The 22,018-nt window shown below is 45.6% G+C and overlaps 1 protein-coding gene across 1 annotated transcript; it reads left to right on the top strand.

The window, feature by feature from the left end:
• The first annotated feature begins 435 nt into the window (after nt 1–435).
• Nucleotides 436–22,000, top strand: znhit6 (zinc finger HIT-type containing 6). Its single transcript, XM_076170210.1, has 10 exons — nt 436–607; nt 1,272–1,337; nt 2,676–2,782; nt 2,929–3,014; nt 4,269–4,372; nt 10,808–10,876; nt 11,003–11,083; nt 13,324–13,404; nt 18,400–18,530; nt 21,265–22,000. The coding sequence occupies exons 1-10, from the start codon at nt 492–494 to the stop codon at nt 21,672–21,674; spliced, it is 1,251 nt and encodes a 416-aa protein (XP_076026325.1). The 5' UTR covers nt 436–491; the 3' UTR covers nt 21,675–22,000.
• The last annotated feature ends 18 nt before the right edge of the window (nt 22,001–22,018 follow it).

Genomic DNA, 22,018 nt, shown 5'->3' with positions numbered 1-22,018 from the left:
CGAGTGTATTGGCCGTTAGCAGACCAGCTACCTGAGTCTAGTCTTTATATTGGTGTATGACATAGACACACAACCTTCATGTCCTCATTTATGACACCAATACTCCGAAGTAGTGACCCAAGCAACTGCTCCCTTCATGACCATGTGGTGACATCATACTCCATATGACCACCACAATAAGCTGTGTTTTGTTGTATCTCTGTGATTCCTAATGTAACTACTTTTGATCTAATAATATAGCTAACCCTGTCAGTGGTGTTTGTATCAAGTTTAAACCAGTTTAGTTGCTATTTCACACGTTTCTCATATTGTTATTGTGCCTTTCTTTGAACATGGCAGTTGCATTTCCAATTATTTGACACTGGGAGGCGCCAATGTGCAGATTTCAAACCGGAATTAACCTCCACGCGCTTCTTCTGCTGCTGCCCCGCCGGCGGAAGTGAGTTTGTTTTGGTGCCGTGTTCGAAACGTGCGGCTGCTTCTCCTCAGACATGTGCTCTTTAACTGTCCCCAAAATGGACATCATGCCCGCTGGAGACAGTCGGGTCGAAGACAGCAGTGAGGAAGATGAAGCGAGGGCGGCGAAACGAAAGATGTCGCTGTCACAGTAAGTTTCTAGCAGACAGAGGCGAAGTATTAGCTAGCGGTAAGCCACATGTACGTCACAGGGGCTTCTCTCTGAGACACGTGTGTACATGTTTGCTCTACTTTCTATTAACTTACTTTTCTCAGTTTGTCAGTGTGAAAATGTGTTTCTAAGTAACCAAGGGGAAACCTACAAGCAGTTGACGTGACTAGCTAAATTAGCAAGACACAGTTAGCATGTCAGCTCTCCCTCCCTGTGTGACTCAAGTTTGTCCAACATTTAGGACAACAAATTAGTATGTGCTGTTCTTATTTTGTCTAATTTACACTTGTATTGCATGCTTTAACTCTCATTTATCCTGTACTGTGCACGCCTGCACAGATTTGTTTCCTCTCAGCCAAATTAGTATTTGGCTCGGGCTAATGCCTGAATCACGATAGCGTCTCCAGTTCATTCCAAAGGTTTTCAGTTGAGTTGAGGTCTGGGTTTTGATTTGTAATCCTGTCCATGTTCTTAGCCAATCCTCCATAACGGCACCAGAACCCACAAACTGCAAAGGGCGTCCACATACTTTTGACCCTATCACCCGTTTAAAGTGTTTCTGTAACACATGTGCATTCATGTCACAGTCCATGTGTTTGTACTTGTATTGTAACAAAGATGTCATTTTATTTCTTTATAACAGATGTGGTCAGTGTGGCTCGGAGGAGGCCAAGTACAAGTGTCCTGCCTGTTTCAAACACTCCTGCAGGTGAGGTCATTCTCTATGTTTGAATTGCTACATATACAGTACAAATAGATCAACTCACCTGTCTGTTGCTCATATTTCTAACTAGAGGTACACCTTACTTTCTGTCATGTAAATAGTCAATACCAGAGTGCAACATGGGGTTAAACATGATTACTTTTGTCTCTGGAGTTTAACATAAAGCACATTATGGTTCAGTATATTGCATGGGCGCACTGAAACACAATAGGACGGTGGCTGTTGAGCTTTGTCTCACATACAGGTCTTATATGTGTGTTAATAGGATCATTGCGTTAGTGAGTAGTCCACAATGGACAGTGAAAGAAAAGTAAAGAGTCAGACTGAGGTGCAGCCTCATGGTATACTGTATGTTGGATATAAGTCCTTGATTGTGTCTCTGCTGGATTGACAATGAGGTTTGTCAATTGTATTCAATAAAAGTCAAGATGGTGAAAGTCAGGTGAATAGTCTGAGCTCTGGGAATGGATATGACTTGATTTGCTCTGTATCTCAATACCAGCTGCGCATCATTTCACTAAGAAATGATGTAACAACATTGAAAAAGAATAATAGTTTTACCTTTGCGTGCTCTAACTTGATATTTTTTCCGAGGTGAGTTACAGCTGTATTTTTGTTTTCACTGACTGATCTTCACTGAGCTTCCCTTTGATTCACTGCCAGCAACAACATGCCCCTGTTGATGGCAACAGTCCATGGCCTCTTCCTTGAACTGTATGGATGCTGAAGCATTTACAACTCAACCTTCTGTACTCAAAGCTTATTGAAGGTCATACCTGCATTTTTCATTAAGATTCATACCGGGGTGCCAGGAGATGTCATCCCCTGCATTCACGGCTGCCTGTTGCTTTGGGCATCGTTCGGCATTCCTCCTGCATAGTTTCGAGGGATGCGTTCGCTGAGAGACGCTGGCCAACTGTCCGTCTCTCAGCGAGTGTCTCTAAGTTGGTCTATTCAAGCGTGGATTACAGTGTTTTTAATGCAGTCCTCCTGTCTGAATATGCACTTTTGGCTTGGTTGTGATGAAAACACCAAATTTAACTGTGATAAATCTTCCTTTTTGTATGGACGCGGTCCCACATAAAGGTTACTGTAAAGTGAATCAAAGAACCTTCAGTTAGGTTCTGAGGGGCTTTTGACACCCCAGAAAATAAATTGTCTCTGTGAGTTGTTCAGACCAACAAGCCCCAGATAACATTTGCAGCTTCCTGTCCTTTGTTGCCCTTTTAGTCCTGTCTGGATCAGCTCAAATGCCACACAACCCAAATTCCATAATAATTGAAGCATTAATAAAAGATTTCTCCCTCCTGTGTTTTTCTCCAGCTTGCTGTGTGTGAAGAATCACAAGGAACGCTCAGGATGCACAGGAGTAAGAGATAAGACGGCCTACGTGGCCCTCTCACAGTTTGATGAGATGGCTCTTCTAAATGGTGAGTTTGTCCTTCATCACTTTTAGTCCTCCTTGATACTAGAACTAAAATGTGGATCTTGGGGTAGTTTTACATCGTTAAATCATTCAAAATCAGCTGTATTAGTGTTTACCTGAGTGTGTGTGTGTGGTCTCTCTCTGCTCCAGACTACAGGCTTCTGGAGGATACAGGGCGGTTTGCCGATGGTGCCAACAGAGATTCTTTGATTCGGGCCCCCAGAGTCAACTTTCATGTAAGTCAGTCAGTGTTGTATCATAATGTGGGTGTATGAGCAGGTATGATCAACTGAACGTGCGAGGGTTCAGGTCAGGCAGCACAGTGACACAGGACATGGATGCAGGCAGCAGATCCTTTAAACATGACAAGGCCTAAAGATGCTCCTCACTTTCTAAAGAGAGGAGGAAGCAAATGTAGATGTGAATGTTAACATCATCTCTCAGTTGTTGTATGACTAAATCATACAAAAGTCGTATTTCTAGATAAATTCTATTAGATTTCTATTGGAGGAATATAGTTGATTATTTTACAAATGTTTTATAATGTGTAAAATGATAAGATAAGATAAGAAAGTAGTTAAGTTTGTGGACACACGACCTTTAGAATATATTGTTCTGGATGGTTTTCCTCTTGGAAATGTAAAGGTTAATATGATAGTTAATACAAAACCATAGCAACAGTAGTGGCTGAATCCACTGTGTGTAAATATTTGTCTCCTTGTGCCTTTTATTTATTGGTGTCCTTCTGAACTGTGGTTTGTAGTGATGTAATGGCTGCTGCTAATAGTCCAAACCACTGACATTCAATAATACTAGATTTAGTGTTTCTTCAAACGTTCACCTGTGCTGTTGCTCCACAACAACCCAAGTGACATTTGATAGCTTGGAGTAAAGTGTGTTTTCTTTCGGCTCCTCCGCTTCAGCACTCACAAATCAATTCACATAATGAGCCGACCGCTCAGCAAGAGATAAAGTCTTGGCACGTGATGAGCTTTGGTCTCTGGGTTTCCTCCAAAACCTTGTAAGTGTTGTAATCTGTTATTATCCTTGTGTAGACCTACCAATCAATAAATCTCTTTTACTGGGTCTCACTACCTGCCAATCTCCAGTCACAGAGGAGTCGTAGCGGTACCAGTCGGGAACGGGCTGTCCTTTCCATTTTACACCAGGGTAGCAACAGGAACGCCAGGTAGTCTCGGGTTTAACGGTTAATGAAACTTGCACAACCAGATTTATTGAGGGCAAACAGATATTTGGTATTTAGCCAAAAATGTTTGGTACAGAACATGCCTTTCCCCCGCTGACGTCCTCCGCCCGGCCTGAAATGTCAGCCAGTCTGCGGTCTGACCTAATTGAGTTAAAGGCCAACAATAGAAACACGGCGGCGCTTCCTGTTCAAGTTACGGTGTGTGAGGGATGCTTATCCTACACGATTACTCTGTCACATGCCAGGAAACACTGCGTCAATATTGTGTGTTTGCCTTTCTCAGGCCAGGCTGCTTATAAACAACGCCAGGAAGATGAACATTACGCTGCGGTTGCTCCCCAACACCTTCACCAAGAGCAGAGAAAACTCCACCTTTTTCTACAAGAAGTAAGGACTCGCATCGTCACGGCAACGAACCTCGCTGCTTACACATGCATGCCACACATAAGACTCTGAGTACTTCCCTGTACAGAGATGAAGGCAAAGACGTGAGCGAGATGTATGTATGACAGAATTAACAATCCTGCTTCAGTATCATGGAGTGTGTCGGAGTTATAAACATCTGTGGTGTTTGAGGTTCTGGAAGCTTCCCCCGCGAGCTTTGTCAGGCTGTTAGTACACCGAGCTTGGGCTTCTCCTCCGATTAGTGATGTTTAACTTTGCCACAGGATGGCACTCTTGTTAAGTCCCAACTGCTGCTTGTATCCAGTGAGGTCATGTGTAGACAGTGTAGTGCGTGACAACACCAACCCCGTCTGTGAAATGTGTGACAGAGACGCACATGTGGCCTCCCTGGTCTGTTAGTGACAGAGCCACTCGGGTCTGCCAAGGGTGTTTTTTTTGAGGAACGTCACATCTCAGGATGAGGCAACATTGTGAAGGTTTGTTGAGGAACTGACTTTGCACGTCCTCAACCCTACAGTCCCACTAACACAGCACGCCACAGGGTCAGTTGCTTCATAAAGGGTAGGTTCCTGGAAATAGTATCATGGAAAATGGGTACAAGAAGCTTTATTTTCTACTATTTCTATTTGTTTCTTCTATGACAGTGTCCATACAAGTGTCCCCGGCCTGCGGTGGAGCCTTACTCCTTCCCAGTATCGCCTCAGTATGTCTCACTTGTAGGTTTTTGCAACAGTGTCCCATTCATAGACCTGTAAGTGGGCACAAGGGACGGGGATAAAAGGTATACTATAAACTACAGTGAATAGAGAGGGGGGGGGGGGGGTGAGAGAGAGAGAGAGAGAGAGAGAGAGAATGTGCTTCAGAATGTACCAAGTACATAATATATAAAGCAGATGTGCGAGTGGTGTGACTGCAGCTGGTTAGCGACATATTCATGCTACGCATTCACACTGCCAGAGAAGGATCATTACTGGCAGACAGCTGACTAAAGGGCTTTCATGGCTGGCTATGCTGCGCGCGTGTGTTTCCGTGTGTGTGTGTGTGTGTGCCTGTGTGCGCCCGTTTGTTTGTGCACATGCATAGGTGCGACTGTACTGTACGTGCATGAGCAGCAATACCGTGCAAAGCATGTGTCTGCGATTAGACGCACACACTCGGGGATAATGGTTATGCATTTACTTTCTTCCCACCTCTTCCTAGTGACTAATTTCAATAACAAGGCACAAATGCAGAAGAGAGTCAAAATTGCAGGTTGCCTCTGAGTCCAGCCCTCGGAGGGTAAGTATATAATGGCTGGCATTTGGCAGAACATTGGGAGTAGTTGTGTTAAAGTAGAATTATGTTTTCTACAGACCCAGCCTGGCATGACAGGGCACTTTCCTCCCAGGCAGCCTCGGCAGGCCGGGTTACACTTTGCAGATGTCGTTACCGGGGGAGCACACGTAGTTTATAGAATGAATTGAAATGATTGATGATATGAGCCGCTTTGGATTCGACCGCAAAGTGATGTCAGAGCGCCATTGTTACCATTCAGAACCGAACGCTTTGCCTCAGATTATTCAACCCTCCGTTCGGGCGATTTCTTGAGTCTAATAATGCCCAAGCTCCACACAATTGGTGTACCTGTGCAGCGCCGTGCCAAGACCACCCACAATGCAGATATGTACAGATTTATACGATGGGATCCGCATTGGAAGAAGCGTTTGTTTGGTTTCAGTTGCAATAAGCACTTGGCACCTCCATTGCCTCCGTCTCGCCAACAAAAAAAGCGGAAAAAAATGCTAAAACGTAAATGACTCTTGGCTCAATCAGAACATCCTGGAACTGCTTTCACAATAAAAGCCCCGCAGGGTTTTTGGTGGGCAAAAGTAACAGTGGGAATTGTTCAGTTTTACATTTACAGTAGCGCTAATTGACCTCAATCGGTGCTCACAGCTCAGCCAGGCAGGAGAAAAATCCTTAAACGGAGCGATGCAGAACAAGAATGTGTAAGTAAAACCCTGAAACCATGTCGGCCTTTACATTACGCAGGTGCCACGAAGGTAATAAAAGTCCAACATAGGGAGCGTTTGCACATTCTCCACTGTCTGCTGCTTGACCACACATTGTGACTCCCATCTGTGCGGGGTGATGACACAGCTGAGTTCAGGGTGGAGAGTGTCAGGGATCAGCTTTTCCCTCAGGACGATAATATCAGCACAGTTACTCCCTGAAGTGAGGGCGCAGAGTTTACACACAGACATCGCACAAAACCTCGCTTTCCTGTGCTCAGCTGGGGCTATGAAAAAGGGATATACAGTGATTTCTCCTACTGTCGGGCGACTTGGTACGGTCCTGGACAAGCTGGAGCGCAGCGGTGATGTCGCCTCGCCGCGTTTTGCGCAAATCCCGAGTCGTGTGAGATGTTGCATGTGAGTGCTAAATGAACAAACAGAGAGAAGCAGACAGACCCACAATTCACCCCAGATTTGGTTATGGAAGACATTTATTCGTCACTGCGCACATATTTACACAAGGACGCTCTCTTTCCAAAATTCCGTATAAACAAAAGCATCGTCAGCGGCCTCAGTCAGATGCGTGTCAGGCTCCGGCAGATAACCTTCTGGTTATCATTGGCTTGATGAACTGCAGTCGACGCAGCAGCAGAGACTCGCCGCTCTGCCGTCCCCGTATCAGAGCAGCATCCAGCAGTTTCATCAGCGTTTGCAGATGCTTTCATCAAACTCCGCCGCCTGACTGGGGGCGACGTGCTGATCTCCTTACATGCTCTGAATGAAAACCCCAAAGCACTAATGTACACAGCCATGTGACTAATGAGAGTGTGTGATGTTTTGTCGACATAGAGTTTTAATCATATACTTTCCATGTGTTGAATAATAATAAATCCTCCACTAATGACAGATGAACATCGGCGTTAACGAGCTTTGGCCATGAAAGCGTCATCTTTTCCTCTACATACATATTCTACACACGTCTTTAGACAAACATTCACATCTTGTCTCTCTGACTTGTGTGTGCTGTTCCGTTCCTATTACTAGAGAGCCACCAGAACCACGATTATCCGTCCCTCATTTGTCCAGCAGCAGCAGAGGGTCAAGCCAGCACTTAAGGATCCTAAAGATACATCTGCCTGTAATCTCTGTCCTCCTCTTCCTTCACTGTATCGGCCTCTCTGTCCCCCACTGCTTTGAGGCAGCCGAGCCTAGTGTGGCAGTGAATACGGGATTTGTTTGCTGAACCTCAGTACAAAGGCACCAAAGTCCTGTCATCTCATTCCACCCGCACCCTCTCGCTGCCCAAAGCCTGGCACGTTAGCCCTCAGCAGATGCACAGGACACATGGTTTCATATGGCGCAGCATTTTCGCTGGAGCTGTCCAACCCTTAATCCCGGCCAGATGAGCTCCCGCTCTGCCAAACCACCAGTCGTTCTCGCTGCGCTCCAGTGTTGATGGTACAAGCAGCTCGAGCCACTCACTTAATCAATCTTGTGTTCATGTAAATGAATTCGCCTGTCCTCCTTGTTTTTCCTCGAACCCACAGTGGCTCATCGTGTGTTGCTTCATGAAATGCCAATGATGTGCAATTCCAACACGAGAGGTTGTGCTCCTGCATTTAAAACGTGTCTGAGACGTCATCTTTTGCGCACCAAGGTATTATTGTTAGATCTTTGGAGGAAGAAGTGAAGGTCCTACCCAGCAGAGGCAAGTAACCAGGCTTTGTATTGGTAAAGCTATTCAGAGCCCTAACCCAAGATCCCAGGTTTGGGCATTAGAATAGAAGTCAACCTGTTCACCAGATTCTTTTTAAACATAGAAAAGCCAACTAGAGTACAGTAAAATCAGAAAATACTTTTATTCTGCCAGTTGAAGGAAGAGGAAACGACAACCACTTATGAAGCAACGGGAGATGAAAGCTTCTTTACTCAAGTCAGGGTGCTGAAATGATTTGAAACCCCAATGTTTTCTCTAAGACAATGAGGTTTCGGTGAAATTTACCCAGAAAATAAAGAGAATCTGGATCTGGCTGCATGACTTTCCAGAGCTAAAAACCTCCATCATTCATTATCCTGGCCACCCGCGGAATCTGGAGAGCACTTTCCTCACACATATGTAAGCGTGACACACGTGCGTCTCGTCCCCATTCAGTAGCTCACCCGTGGACACAGAGATGGGTTGGAGACAGAGGTGGTCCCTGGCAACCAGCAAAAAAAAAACACTTTCAGCTGCAATTATTCAGTTGCACACACATTCATAATCAAACGTCTGTTGACAATTTTTCGATTCTACTTTGGACACTGCCCAAGGCTACTTCACCTTGGATTTTTATTGTCCAAGAAGCTGTTGGAGGAATAATGCCTCTTGGAACTGAAGAAAATGCCTTTAAATACACACAACACTTATTACATGGAATGTTGTTGATGTTATCGACCTTGCATCTTACTCTTAAACGAGGAATTGTGTCATTCAGAGGCTGCCTGTCCTGTACAACCAGTCTAATGCTGCTGGTCAACACTTTCCTGCAGACTTTAAATGTCTTGCTCTAAGGCTATTCAGCAGTCAATGTTGTAGGAGTCCTCTGATGCTTGTGTTTGGTGTTTCTGCTCTGCACTGCAGCCTCGTCTGGAATGAGAGAGTGCGTCTTTGGGCCAAGCCCCTTTTCCGTTGAAAGACATATTTTCCATTTGCTGCAATGGTAGAATAATAGCATCACACCTGGCGATGCCCCACCCTGTTATACGTGTTCACACACACACACACAGATAGACAGACAGACAGAAAGACAGTTTTGCAGACTCTCACACACACACGGAATAGGAAACTCCCAGAAACCAAGTGAAGGTATAAATTCCTCTGACCAAGTAGCTGTAGGTGTTGGTTCCATCCCATATTTGCGTAGGGAATCCCCATTGCAGCCCCTTTGCCTGGACTCCCACCTTAGCCCCCCCCCCCTGCTCCTTACAACCAAGTGGAAACTCATAACCACCTTTTCATTGGGTGTTTTGCCAGTTGTGCACATACTTCTTCACGTTTGAACTCCTCCTTCACACCCACTTCTTCTGTTTTTAAGGAAAACATGTCCTGTCACTCCACCCCCTCCCTCCCTCTCGTTGTATAATGCTCCCATCTGGATCCATACAGCATCACAGGCATCAGAGCTAGGCCGGCTGTCACAAACACAGGTGGGGCGGAGCTCAGCAGGTCAGGGCCATCGATCATAGTGCTCAGGGCGTTGGGGACATTTGGAGAGGAATATTGTCATAGATAGATAGTTCACATTAGGGTTAGAGGAAAATCATGACAGCCTAGCTTATGCTGCTATAAATCAACATTCTACAACATAGCTGACCCACTATTTGTACCTTTGGGATGTATATAGATTTGATTTATCATCTTTGTTAGTGTAATATTTACGTTTGACCAGATAACACTTTCAAAATACATCAGCTAGATTTAAGGTATCAGAGGTAATTGCCAACTGCTGCTATAAAAACGCTCGGCGAGTTCCTCCCAAGCCCTAATAACAAGGTCGCCCATACGCGCCTTACAATTATGCTTGGCCTCTTTCTGGGGGGAGCACGTTTCATCTCGGCCCTCGGGCCTCCGTCCGTCCCCCCGGGCTGCCGATGAATCTGCTCCACCCTGCGTATGACAAAATCTGCGGCCTCGGTCACCACAAGTCCTTGTAGTCATGATCACCACTAAGTGTGTGGCAGATAGAGGCTCTGGAACCATATTTTGGGTTTTGGCTTTGGACATATTTTTTTTGTTTGGATAATAGAGCAAGGAATTTGTAAATGGCCAATCATTCACTGACCAGTATGTTGAGTTTTTTCATATGATCATTATTTCATCACTTAGAACTACTTTGTGTTGTTTTTACTCACAAAACAATTCAAAATATTATCTTCTTGACCATTTCTACATGGCGATTAGTGCCGATATGGAGGCAGCAGCTGTTTGGGGGGATAAGTGTTTGGTTGTAGTGCAACGCCCAGCAACCCAGAAAACCCAACCGCCTTTAGTAGTTACTGCCCAAAGCATTACCCCAGAATAAGTAATGATTATGTGATATCCCCCAGCTGGTGTCCTAATATTGAGTGTATATGTCATGGTCTCCTTGGCGACGCCTGTTCGCTGCACTACACACAGCCCCACAGATGGACGAGATCTTGGAGAGCAGTCAAGCACATTGTCTTTAAAGAGATCAGGGCCGAACCCTTTCTGTGCTCTGAATTTACACAAGGCCATTTGTGTTTGACTTGCAAGTCGGATGCTGTGAGAACACCAGTGACATAATCTGTTTATAGAATCTTAAAATAATCCAAACAGGCCATTCGGCCATTACTAATCTCATTCTGCGGGGAGAAGCCAGATATGAGTTTCCGCCACTGACACGTCCTCCTTTGTTTCTTTCAGAGAGCAGCAGTTCCTGTGGCACCTGAAGCTCGTCTTCCCTCAGAGCAACGCAGGGTTCAGTCGCAGGAGGTGAGACACACAAACGGCTTCTGCCTCTGCAACAGTACTCTCGCCATTTCAATTATTTCAAGTCAAGTCTCAATGCAGCACATTTGTAATGCTATGTTTTCCCCTCTGTAATCTCTCCCCTGACAGAGTGGCAGACACACAGACCCTGGAGGAGATCCTGAGCTCTTATATTCACCCTACAGAGTCGGACCCAGTGACGCGGCAGAAGTGAGCTTTCTCTCCTGGGCAATTAGACTCCCTGTTTGACTTGTCAGCCGTGTATTTCCGTGACATATTTCCACGTCCCAACTGTGTCGATTTAATGGATTGTTTGGCTCAGCAGCCATTTTAAAGTGATTATAAGAGACGGGGGAACTATGTGGTGTGTTGGCTGGAAGGGTCTCACTAATATTCACTCGGGGTTCAATTTTGAAAGCTGCTCCCAGTGTTGGCTGCATCCTAATGAGTTAAACGTCCTCTGGTGTGTAGACCAAGAACACAGGCCAAACACAGACACTAATAACAGAGTTTGATGGTTACAGATGATCTCCAAAGGGACTCTGTATCATCGACAGCGGTCTCAATGACAGCAATAGCAAATTACTATGAAACAAATTTGTGTCAGAAACAACACGCTCTAGAGTCCCTCTGCAGCTTTTAACATTTTTATCCGCTTCCTCTGACTGCCAAACTTTCCCCTGCGCGCTCATTCAGCATGTCTACACTATTCACAAGGATTCCATTGTGGCCTTGTAGAAAAACATGTTTCTTCCAGCAATTATCGCATCTCATTCATCAGGAAGTCATCACACACAAACAAAAAGCATGACGTCACAGTGACGATAGAAGCTTAGAATGTAAGTTACAACATGCTGTTTCTTATATGTTATTTTGAATGATATTGTATCAAATTATTGACACTTTGTCACACAGTTTCTGGTGCAAAGTCAGCAACTATGAATGCAGAATGTGGCAGAAATTCAACAATGCTATTTACTGTGATCTGCCACCAAAGAGAGGAAAACAATGTGACAATAGGCTGAGAAATCAACACCAGTTTGATATGTGGTGTGGAAGTATGAGGAAAAAACTCTTTTCCATCAGTAAGTGAGTAAATGAGCTGTTTTATCGCTTTGAATCTGTGTTTAGTTAGTGGATGCCCGTGATCATGGAAGTGCAGACTCGCATTGTTCAGAGCGTCGGTGCTGAAATTCACACACGTACTATGACAGTTGCAATCCTTTGCCGTTGCGTTCCATCACCCTGGGAACGGCACCATGAATGGCTCCTGCAAAATGTGCCATTACGTTTTTATGAAGCCTGTTGCTTGTCACAGCGCAATATGTTTATAATGAAATCTTACAATATCTAGTTTGATGCTCGCCAGATTGTGCAGAAGGCGGAAACAGGTCGAGCTGTGACTCTTCCCACTGTTAACTTCAGTCCTGGAGGTTTGAGCCTGTGTCTAAGTGAACATTCCATGAAAGGGAACTTATGATGCTGCAGATGTTTGTAGTAGTAAACAGTAAATGACCTCTAGTTTCATATTCCCAAATCTGAAAGGTCTGTGCTCCTGGGTGTGGAGGCTCCTCCCCTCCCGCCTTGTATTTTTCGTCACTGCTCTTGTTGTCCCGTGGCCTCGGTGACGCCAGCGCCTCAACTGCGCCCACGATGACGCACCCTCACACACACTCATGCTGCTTGGCCTATGGTCAAAGCCCTGTGACTTAACAAGAGGAAGGCAATAGAGGATTTTAACCCTTCCCAGATTGTTAGTGTTCTTCGGTTAAACAAATAAAGATGTGTTGGTTTTCACGAGAGTTCCATTCGTATTGGGGCAGTAAAACTTTTGGCTTGGATTGAGGTGGATTTCTGTCCGCATCCTTCATGTTGATTAACAATCCAATTTCCGCCACGCTAGATTATCACCACCTCTGCGCTCTATCAGTCCCACCATCTTACTCTACCTTGCCTTACTTCCCCTTATCCTCCCTAACATGCACCGCTGTCCTCAAACAAGGCTCGCTCTGATTGCGGAACACTCGCTCTAGACCCCCGCCCTGACCTTTTGTCCTGGAAACAGAATCAGCAGAAAGCAATCTACCGTAGAAAAGTCACCACAGCCGCATTATGAAAGCACTGGGGACTGTGTTAGGGAGTTTTGGGAGCTGTTGTGGCCGCGGTGATTTCCCTTAAACAGATGTGGCCCGGTGCCAGCAGACTCTGCTTAGTCTGGATTCAAGTGGGGTTTGCCTCTGCGCGGCCCATTGGCTGGCTGCGCTCCACGGCTCACACGCCACAGCCGTCGCTGGCATGCCGGGTCGTCCCCCCCTGCATGCGCAGAACCCTAAATCCAAGGCTGTACATCAGTCAGCACACCGGCCCGGGGGGCATTCAGGGCTCTGTTGCCCCCCCCCACCCCTGACTGTGTCATAACAGTCCTGTGTTGGTGTGTTTGTCTCTTCCAGGTTGAAGATGTACGCGCAAGCCCCATTTGATGACGTGAGAGTCTTCATGAAGGCAGAGGGGAGGAAGGCCAACTCTACCAGGTGAGCTCCAGTCTCTTGCTTGTCTTTCTTCTCCATTCCCAAGTGACAAAATGAACGCTTTATTTCTTTACAAAAGCATCATTTCTTTTTATTCCCTCACTGACCGACAGCTAGAAGATTATTAGTTTAAGCAGCGTACACTCGGGCCCATTTTCTTGCTTCTATATTTGAGTTTTTAGGACCAAAAATGTAGATTAAATGGACGATTCTGACCGGTTAGTTCTCTACCAAGGGGCAATCCTTTGCCACTTGATCTGCCTTTAATGCCTTACATCAGCATGATCATTTACTCTGCTCAGACTGAACAGCTTGGGTGTTGACATGGGACTTTCCTCAACCACTAGGTCACTTATGCTGCAATTTCTCCTTTTTATTTGTATTACTTGTCTCATCATTCGGTCACGTCACAACTGAATATTGTCAGTGTGTGAAAAGTTTAGTTTCAGAAATGAAAATGGGAGGCAGTTTCGTCGTCTCGTTTCGCGTGTGAGAATCCTGTTGGCATCCCGTCAGCGTGACCGACCCGCTCGCTGCATGGCACATTTATCCTCCGCGTATGAAATCGACATAATTGTTCTGTGATCATGACATCAGCGACTTTGTAAATTCCTGCAAAGCTACGCAGAGCTGAAGCTGGGAAGGAGGGTTTCTTTTCTTCTTGTCCTTTAGAGAGGTGACTCCCAACTTTGAGAATGCCATTGATCACGAAAGAGAAAGAGTTTTACCTTTAACCTCCATTCCTCTCGTTTCTCTCTGTCTCGCTCACACCGAGCCTCTCTCCCTCCCTCTCCCCCGCTCATAGTCCCTTTGGGGGGGGTGGGGGGTGATGATAGCACCCATTTGCCTCGCCTAGTTTCGAATTCTTTGGCCGTCCTCCATTTCCCACTTAGTCATGGAGTGAATTATGATCCCCAGCGCTCATAATCGTTACCCCCCTGGCCAGCGCGAAACATCACAAACCCTACCATCGCCATTCCTCATCCGCGTAATGCACACATGCACGCTCAGTGGGCCGAGCATCACACACTTTTCGAAGCAAATAAATTACTTTTTATAACGTTATATAGAGATGAATTGCAGAAAGAGGAGTGCGGAGACGATGATAGCTCAGCAGCCAGCCGACGCTTCGCATCAAGCGTAGGGTTTTCTTTTAGCTTGTCGGAATTTGAAAAATGTTTCATATTTCAAAATGTGTCAATCTCTCGGAAGCCGATAGAAGATGAAAGCATTTTTAATACATCATAATCCAGAGTCGACGGCGTCCAACTTGAAATGATTGAACTTCATACTCTCTGTTGAAAATGTTGCGTTTCACGCTGGAACACATTGAGCGTGTTTTACAGTTAGCAGAGCGATCATATCTCAGAATGCCTCAGCCCACAGAAACTGAAGCTGAAAACAGACGTCAACACACACACGTCAACCCTCTGATTTCATTCATTAGATTTTTATCCACTTTTTAGTAGTGGTACTTTCTAAATACTGAAAAATGTATATATTGACAGCTAATCACACATAAACATCCAATGTGTGTGATTTGAGAGGGTTTTCATCTTGTCAGGTGTTACCCTAACACACACACACACACACACGCACACACACACACACGAACAAGGGGTGCTTGTTACGTAAACTCAGTCAGGCTTTTCCCTTCCATCTCACACGCTTGAATAGTTTTTCTTGGCTGGTGTGTGTGTGGATTACACTCAGTTGGTGGCTTTGAGATAAAATGTATGTATGCATGAATCTGTGTGTGTGTGTATGTGTGTAACGGGACCCGGGTTTGCAGATGTTTGGTGTTTTTGTGTGTCTTCCTTTAGAGCCCGGCTGAGACTCCACAAGACTCCAGTGCTTAAATGTCTTCCGCAGACTCGCAGATTGATAAATATGGGAAATGCACACAAACACAAAGCGATTTGGGTTTCATGGAAAAAAAAAAGAGAACACACTGTTGACCATAATGCCCGGGCGCTTTATCTGTTTTTGCCTCATAAGCGTTTACGGAGGCCTGGCGTGACCTCAGTCTGAAGGCTGTGTGTATCGTCTGTACGTGTTTGAACGGTTCCTTCATGCATCAAAGCCACATTTAAGCAGGTCAATCAATGTGAGCTTGAGGATTTGTCTTTCAACAATGTCACCCTGCAGGATTAGACAAACATTACATTATTTATTAAGTTTACTGGTAGATCAGAAGTGTTAAGAAAGTATGATTTCTCTTGATGTATGATTTCTGTGGAGATAAACCCACTTTCAATATCAACTTAAATGTGTGTAAATGTTGTGTTGCATTGCCTTGTTGAGTATTTTCATCTTTTCTCTCTCTGCCTCGTACGGTTTTGCGTAAATGTTCTGCGTTATGTAACGGGGGGCCTTCAAGTCCACAGTTCAATTTAGTTTACCGTCAACAGGATCAAGGCAGTATATGGGATGGATGGAGGGATTGATGGAGGGAGGCCAAGCATATTGAGCCCATCCAAAGACATATGGTTACGTAACGGCAATATCCATAGACTAATAAAGAGCAGAGGCCCCCTGCGGAGAGAGGTCACGTCTCATTTTGAGGATCCTAAAGAGGGTTAGAGCGTTTCCAAACACAAAGGTCCCTCCACTCTTCTAATTACACAGATGGAGTAAGTATCCCCCTCATTTCTTTAGCCGTGTGATTAAGAATATGAAGTCGCGGAGGCAAAGCATGGTGAGGAACGCAGGCCCAGCTACCCTGCAGGTCATCCGGGGCCGAGTCTGAACACAAAGCGTTTTTTTTTCCTGCGTCCTCTGCACTAAAATAAACTTTGCGGTGTAATCAGTCAACAGCCTCCTTACTGGAAGGGAGACGCTCTAGCATCAAGAGAAGTATTCACACTCCCACCAGCTGTTTGTTTGTCTAACTTTATGTTTGGTTTTGATTCATTCCACGCCTGGGATGGAGTGAATGTGTGCCTAAATTCTTCCTCTCCCCACGAACAGAACATCCATGCCTCTTGAACTGTCATTGCAGCGAAAGAAAGAAACCTCTCTCTCACTCTCCTTCGCATATTTGTGGCGTTCTCTCTCCTCAGCCCCTCTAAGCCCGTCTATCTGCTCTCCCCTCAGTTTACCCGACAGCGCCGCTCGGGTCGGTTTTCCGTGCAGCAGATGCTTTCTCCTCGGCTCCCCCGCAGTTCCACAACTCGCATTTGCTCATTGTCATTAAAAAAGGAGAAAGGCAGTCTTAATAGCCACCTATAATGACGAGCTAATGTGCGCTAATACACCAAATTCCTACTGCCGTGCAATTTCCCCATCCCGCTCATGATTAACCTGTTGCCTCACGCTGTTAACACCAACAATTAGCCGTAAATGCCTGCTGCAACACAAAGCACAAGGCTGAAAATAGAAACCGTAAAGAAGACCAGAGGGATTTTATGTGTAGGTGCTGTTTTATGGAGGTGTGTGGCATAAATAACTCTAAACGCTAAATAAGAAAGACCAGAAATTGTGGGTGGCACCGGCGTTGTAAAGCAAAATTCAGAACGCAGCACACGCATCTGTCCAGCTCAGAACTTCGCTGAGAACTTAGATGCGGCGATAATGAGATCATATTTTTCAATATCCTTTTGATATGATAATTTGAAAGATCATTCTGCTATCTCAAGGGGAAAAATGAAAAGGATGAAGACGGGCAAGTATTGCAGCCCCGTGCGACCTCATTGTTTTTAACAATATGACGGCCTCTGTGTCATCTTCACCGTAAACACATCGTCCTCTGAGTCACATTTCCTTTGCCGTGTCATTTTGGAGACTGCTGCAGGTTATCACGCCGCCGCTTCACCGTCCAAATATTTGTGGGCTTTCGTGGCTTTTCCACCTTACCGCCGCCGCTGTCTCCCCTCTCGGCGGTGGAAAACAATAGCAGCCTCCCCCGGAGAGAGAGCTTCGGCGTTCGCCCCTCCGTTCATTCAGGGGAACACTATATAGAGACCAGATGTGTGCGTGTTGTGGGCCCAGCCAGCTCGTTGTGTTTCTCGCGGTGGCCAAGGCTTTTAACAACCCCATCGACACCACAGGGGAGCTGCGGTCAGCCTCACTATCAAACCCGCTTCCTCTGTTGTTTACAAATACTCGTGTTTCCGTTTAGCTTGTATAGTCAAACAAATAAGAAGCATAAGTGTCACATACATCTATCTGGTGCAGTGTGGGGCAGTTTTCAGTTTAATTTAGAGATCTATACAGAAATACCATGATACCTGTGTAGATGCCTTCACATACAGTATAGCACCTCTGTATAAGTTTAGCCTCCCACAGACTTAAACTGCACCGTGTTCTGTTTGTTCCGGCGCTGTTTGAGATGTTGTTCAGTGATATTTCAGGTATGTCAACCCCACACACCCCGCCGCCGCCGCCGCCTCGCTCCTTTATCCTCGTCCTGCAGGAAATGCCAACACATATTGCCATTGACTCGTGGGATTGCGTGGGATGATCTTAAAGACCCACCTCAGAGGAACCGAGGTGGACTTCCTGGAACCGGGCCCATCAGTGCCCTGTAAATGTCACAGCACAGCAGAGCGCTTTGATTGGCTCAGAGAGTGGGCGTTCTCTGTCTCCTCGTGTCTTTTTAGCAAAGCAAACACCCGTCGAGTCAGAGGCACCCGGCTATACATCAGAGGGATATTGGGTCTCTGGGGTTTTTAGTGATGACAGTTTGAACCGGATAAGTCCGGATCGGAGTCCAGCTTACAGTTTAGTCTTTTGATTTACGACCATGACTAATGCGTGGCGGAGAAAAGACAAGGCAGGTGTCATCTCAGTGTGCTTGTGTGAGATGTTGCTAAGCTCAGTTTAATTCATTTAATTAAGCTTTAAACTGCTTCTGTCAAATCTCCAGTGAACTCAATCGGCCTTTAGTCAACCTGCCACCGGCTGCTGAAATTCAATTATCTAGTAAATACATTCAACAATGGTTTGTGTTGATAGTCTCATAATCTCCTGTTGTTTTATTGCTTGTGTTTGACTCAGATACTACAAGCTGGACATGAAGAAGAGTCTGAGGGACAATCTGAGCTACAAAGTGCTGATCGAGTATCCTGTGCTGCATGTTGTACTCCGAGACTACAGTCAGGATTATCCACAGAAAGGACCAGGACCAGGTAAACACCATTGACTGATTTCTCAAAAGTTCTCCTTGATTCATATTCATTTACACGACTAATACCTTTAACACAAACCTATCCTCGCGTGAGCTTCTACTACCACTCTGAGTGTGTGTCCTGGTTGTGATTAAAGGCAAAGATACGAATAGCGAGTCCTTGCTGTTCTCCAGCTGGGCATGACGTTTGATTAAGCTGTGATTAAGGCAATCAATCGTCCTTGTCTCAGTGTTTGAACATCGATCAAGAAGCAGTCAGTACATTTACAGTATTCCTCTTTGTGTTTCTTTTTCGTGCATCTGCTGAGTTTCACACCTACGTTTCTCTGCGACCGAGCTGGGAGAGGGTGGAAACATGACATGAGTCAAAATGTATGTGGTCCCAAAATCACGCCCCCCCTCCCCTTTACTGTCCACTCCCCCCAATTCCAGCAGTGTTGTATCATGTCCTGCTTCCTCCCAACAGAGACTTTCAGACTCCCCGCTCCCTTATTTTTCACTATGGCAACATGCTGCCCCAACGGAAACGAGTGTGTTCTGCACAGCGTCACCAAACACACACAGACACACACACACACACACACCAGCTTAACCTAAGCGCCGTCCGTAGCCAAAACGAGGATCAAACGTAGCGTGGTGACATCATGTACTTGTGAAGTGACAGAAAAGGACGAGGTCAAGGAAATGAGAGGACGAGTCTGTGCTTCCTCTCACCTGCTAGTGTCAGATAGTTGGTCACTGCATCAGGCCGCATGGGGAACGAGAGAGAATCCTTGTTTGTTCAAATAGACACAATGCGGTCACGCTGTGCAACTCTGCGCAGCATTAGTAAACAAAGAAAGGACCACAGGCCCTGTATCACGCTCGTTGACAAGGGGGGTAATTTTAGCCCGTGTGTGTTTTCAGTGATAAGGCCTCACTCCCACACTGTTTTGCTATATTGTTCGCCACCATAGAGACATCCTGATAATTGCAAATGCCGCGCTGCCCGGGAAGCCGGCCAGGAAGCGATAAGGAGCAATCGGACGGCGTGCCAGCGGCTCATCCAGTGTGGGTAAACACGATGTGAAGGGCCGAGCAGGCTCGCACACACTCGCTCAGTGTTAGTGTGCATTAAACCGCAGGTCCTTCAAGGCCCGTCAATGTTGTTATACAGTATATGCCACTGACTGACATTTCCGTTAGAGCGTTTTCTCTGTTATATGAGCCATGTTGGTAAATGACCTTTTGATGCCACGAAGGCACAATCCACAGTCTGTGTGTAAACAAAAGGGGGTGGCCCTCTCTTCATAACGCTCGCTGTTACTCAAAATTAGATTGGGGGCCTATTCCGATACGTTTGGACTGTTTGCTAAAGCCGTTTCCCTCCCTGCCGTCCGTGTTAAAGGGGTCTCACTCCCCACAGGTCAGGAAACGGAGCGGAGAAAACCCGCTGGAAACATTTGAATGATGTAATAGCAAAAGGACGCCACTAATTATGGACTCAGAAATGACCAGAGTTGAGTCAATAGACGGAGTGTTGTGGCCACAGTTGGAAAGAAAATAGAGATTTCAAGATTGAACCTCGTAAGGTTGTGAGAAAAAGGGATTCTACAAGGATTAAGTCATAATATTTAGAGGAAAAAAGGGAAATGTTGGTAGAATTAAGTTGTAAGCTCTTTAAGAAATGGGTTGTGGGGAATTGAGTTAATAGCCGTCTTAGACATAGAAACGTTAATCTGTAACGTGTAGTTTTTGCTCTTTCTGCCTTTCAGCGACAACTTGTCCTGAATTCTCTCCATCTAGCCCAATGCTCAATTTTCAGCTGAGAAAAATCTTTAACATCTTTTTCTGGCCCTTTTGGAGCATAATACATCCGTAGGTTCAGGAGGTTCTCCTGGTTCTCACAGTCCACAGTCCAGATAGCAGTTACAGTATTTGTGTGAGGGCCAGTTGTTTGGCGTGTGGGTTTCAGGCTTCTTCTGCCTTCAGACTGACTCAGCTCTGTGTCTCTGCAGCAGCTTCAAAAAGCTTTATTCTCCTAATATTTCACTTTTTTTCCTCCAACTATTACCACTGTCATTTCAAACTATCTCTTCCAACAGTTGCTCCAATACTCCCTCATAAAGTACAATAGCCCTCTGTTAGCGTCAACATAAAATGAATGTTATAGTTTACCCCAAAATAGGATTCATTATATTCAGCCTGTTAAGATCAGCTGGAAAGAACAGAAATCCTGTAACTGAAGGACATCTCAGTAACACAAGAGTATGATGTGGATGTGGATTGTTCCTCAGATTTATTGCTCCTTAAAACTGACTTTTATCATGAGCTCAGTTTGATATCTCGATTCAGGTAAACCAAATACTTCGGCCCTTTAGGTGTCAGAGTTCATTTATTGTGCGAATGACAGCACACATTCTTAAACTCGCCGCAATGTGAGGAGTAATTGCGTATAATCAACAATTATCTTTTCCCCCGTCATTTTTCCACAGCCTCTCTTTCACACATGTCCACCCCGCTTTATTGCATAACTAATTGCTTGGCATGCTGCCTCATCCCACAAAGTCACATCGGAGCCAAACCATGGCGTCACCATTCCAAATGTGTCTATATTGTTCCCACTTTCTCACTTTCATTCCTGTCTGTACGCAACTCCAGCTGTGCTCCAACACACACATAGTCCTTAATCACTTTTCTGTATGTTTGGACTTGTGAGATCTTGGCTGTTGCAATAGTCGTGTTTAATCTTCTAGTTCCAGCTAAACCTGCGTCAGCCTCACACACTGTTGCAACAAAGCCTTCAGCAGCGGACCAAGAAAAGCAGGAACTGACCCAGGTTTCAATCTCCACACCGAAAGGGTCTCGTCCCGTGGGAGAAGCCGGCATTTGCAAGGGAACCCCAGAGACGAGTCCCGAAGCTGAACCCCCGCAAAAGAAAAGGGTCAAGAGGGACGCAGCTCAGGAAGATCTGGAGGAGGGGGAGGTCACAGACGGCAGCGATGAAGAGAAAGAACAGGAGGAAGAACTTAGTGGAGAGGACAGGCATCGGGTAAGAGCTGGTGAGGTGACTAAAGAGGAGCTGGAAGACAATGAGGAAGATGATGATGGTAAACGTGACAGCAGCGCTCCTCATGCTAGGAAATCTTCCGGACAGAGTGCTTAGGCTGGCATGACTAAGGAGCGGGGGGGGTTCAAGAGGAGCCTGAGCCTGTTCAAGACCAATATGACTCAGCCAACACCGCTGGCAGGCCTGGAACAGAATGATAATGTTTATGTTGCAGATGCTCCTGCTGAAGTGAATCAGAACGGACGTCGGATGATCTTCAGCATACATGGAGACGTGCCTGATGTTTTCTGTCCTTTTATCCCAGATCGTTGTTAGAAATATCACTTATTGTGTGTATATATATATATATATGTATTATCATCTCAGTGTATTACTTGAGTAGAGGTATTGTATACTTTCTTTATAATAAACCTTTGAAAACACCTCTGGTGTACCACTGA

This window comes from Genypterus blacodes, unplaced genomic scaffold (assembly GCF_046128005.1).
Source record: "Genypterus blacodes isolate CSIRO-AG114 ecotype Tasmania unplaced genomic scaffold, CSIRO-AGI_Gbla_v1 ptg000215l_1, whole genome shotgun sequence".
Taxonomy (NCBI): domain Eukaryota; kingdom Metazoa; phylum Chordata; class Actinopteri; order Ophidiiformes; family Ophidiidae; genus Genypterus; species Genypterus blacodes.
Note: the sequence above shows the minus strand (reverse complement) of the source record. Positions and strands in the feature narration are given on the sequence as shown.

Coding starts and splice junctions, on each gene's coding strand:
- znhit6 (XM_076170210.1), top strand. CDS start 492: ATGTGCTCTTTAACTGTCCCCAAAATGGACATCATGCCCGCTGGAGAC. Junction 608..1,271: donor CGAAAGATGTCGCTGTCACA/GTAAGTTTCTAG, acceptor TCTTTATAACAG/ATGTGGTCAGTGTGGCTCGG. Junction 11,084..13,323: donor GACCCAGTGACGCGGCAGAA/GTGAGCTTTCTC, acceptor TGTCTCTTCCAG/GTTGAAGATGTACGCGCAAG.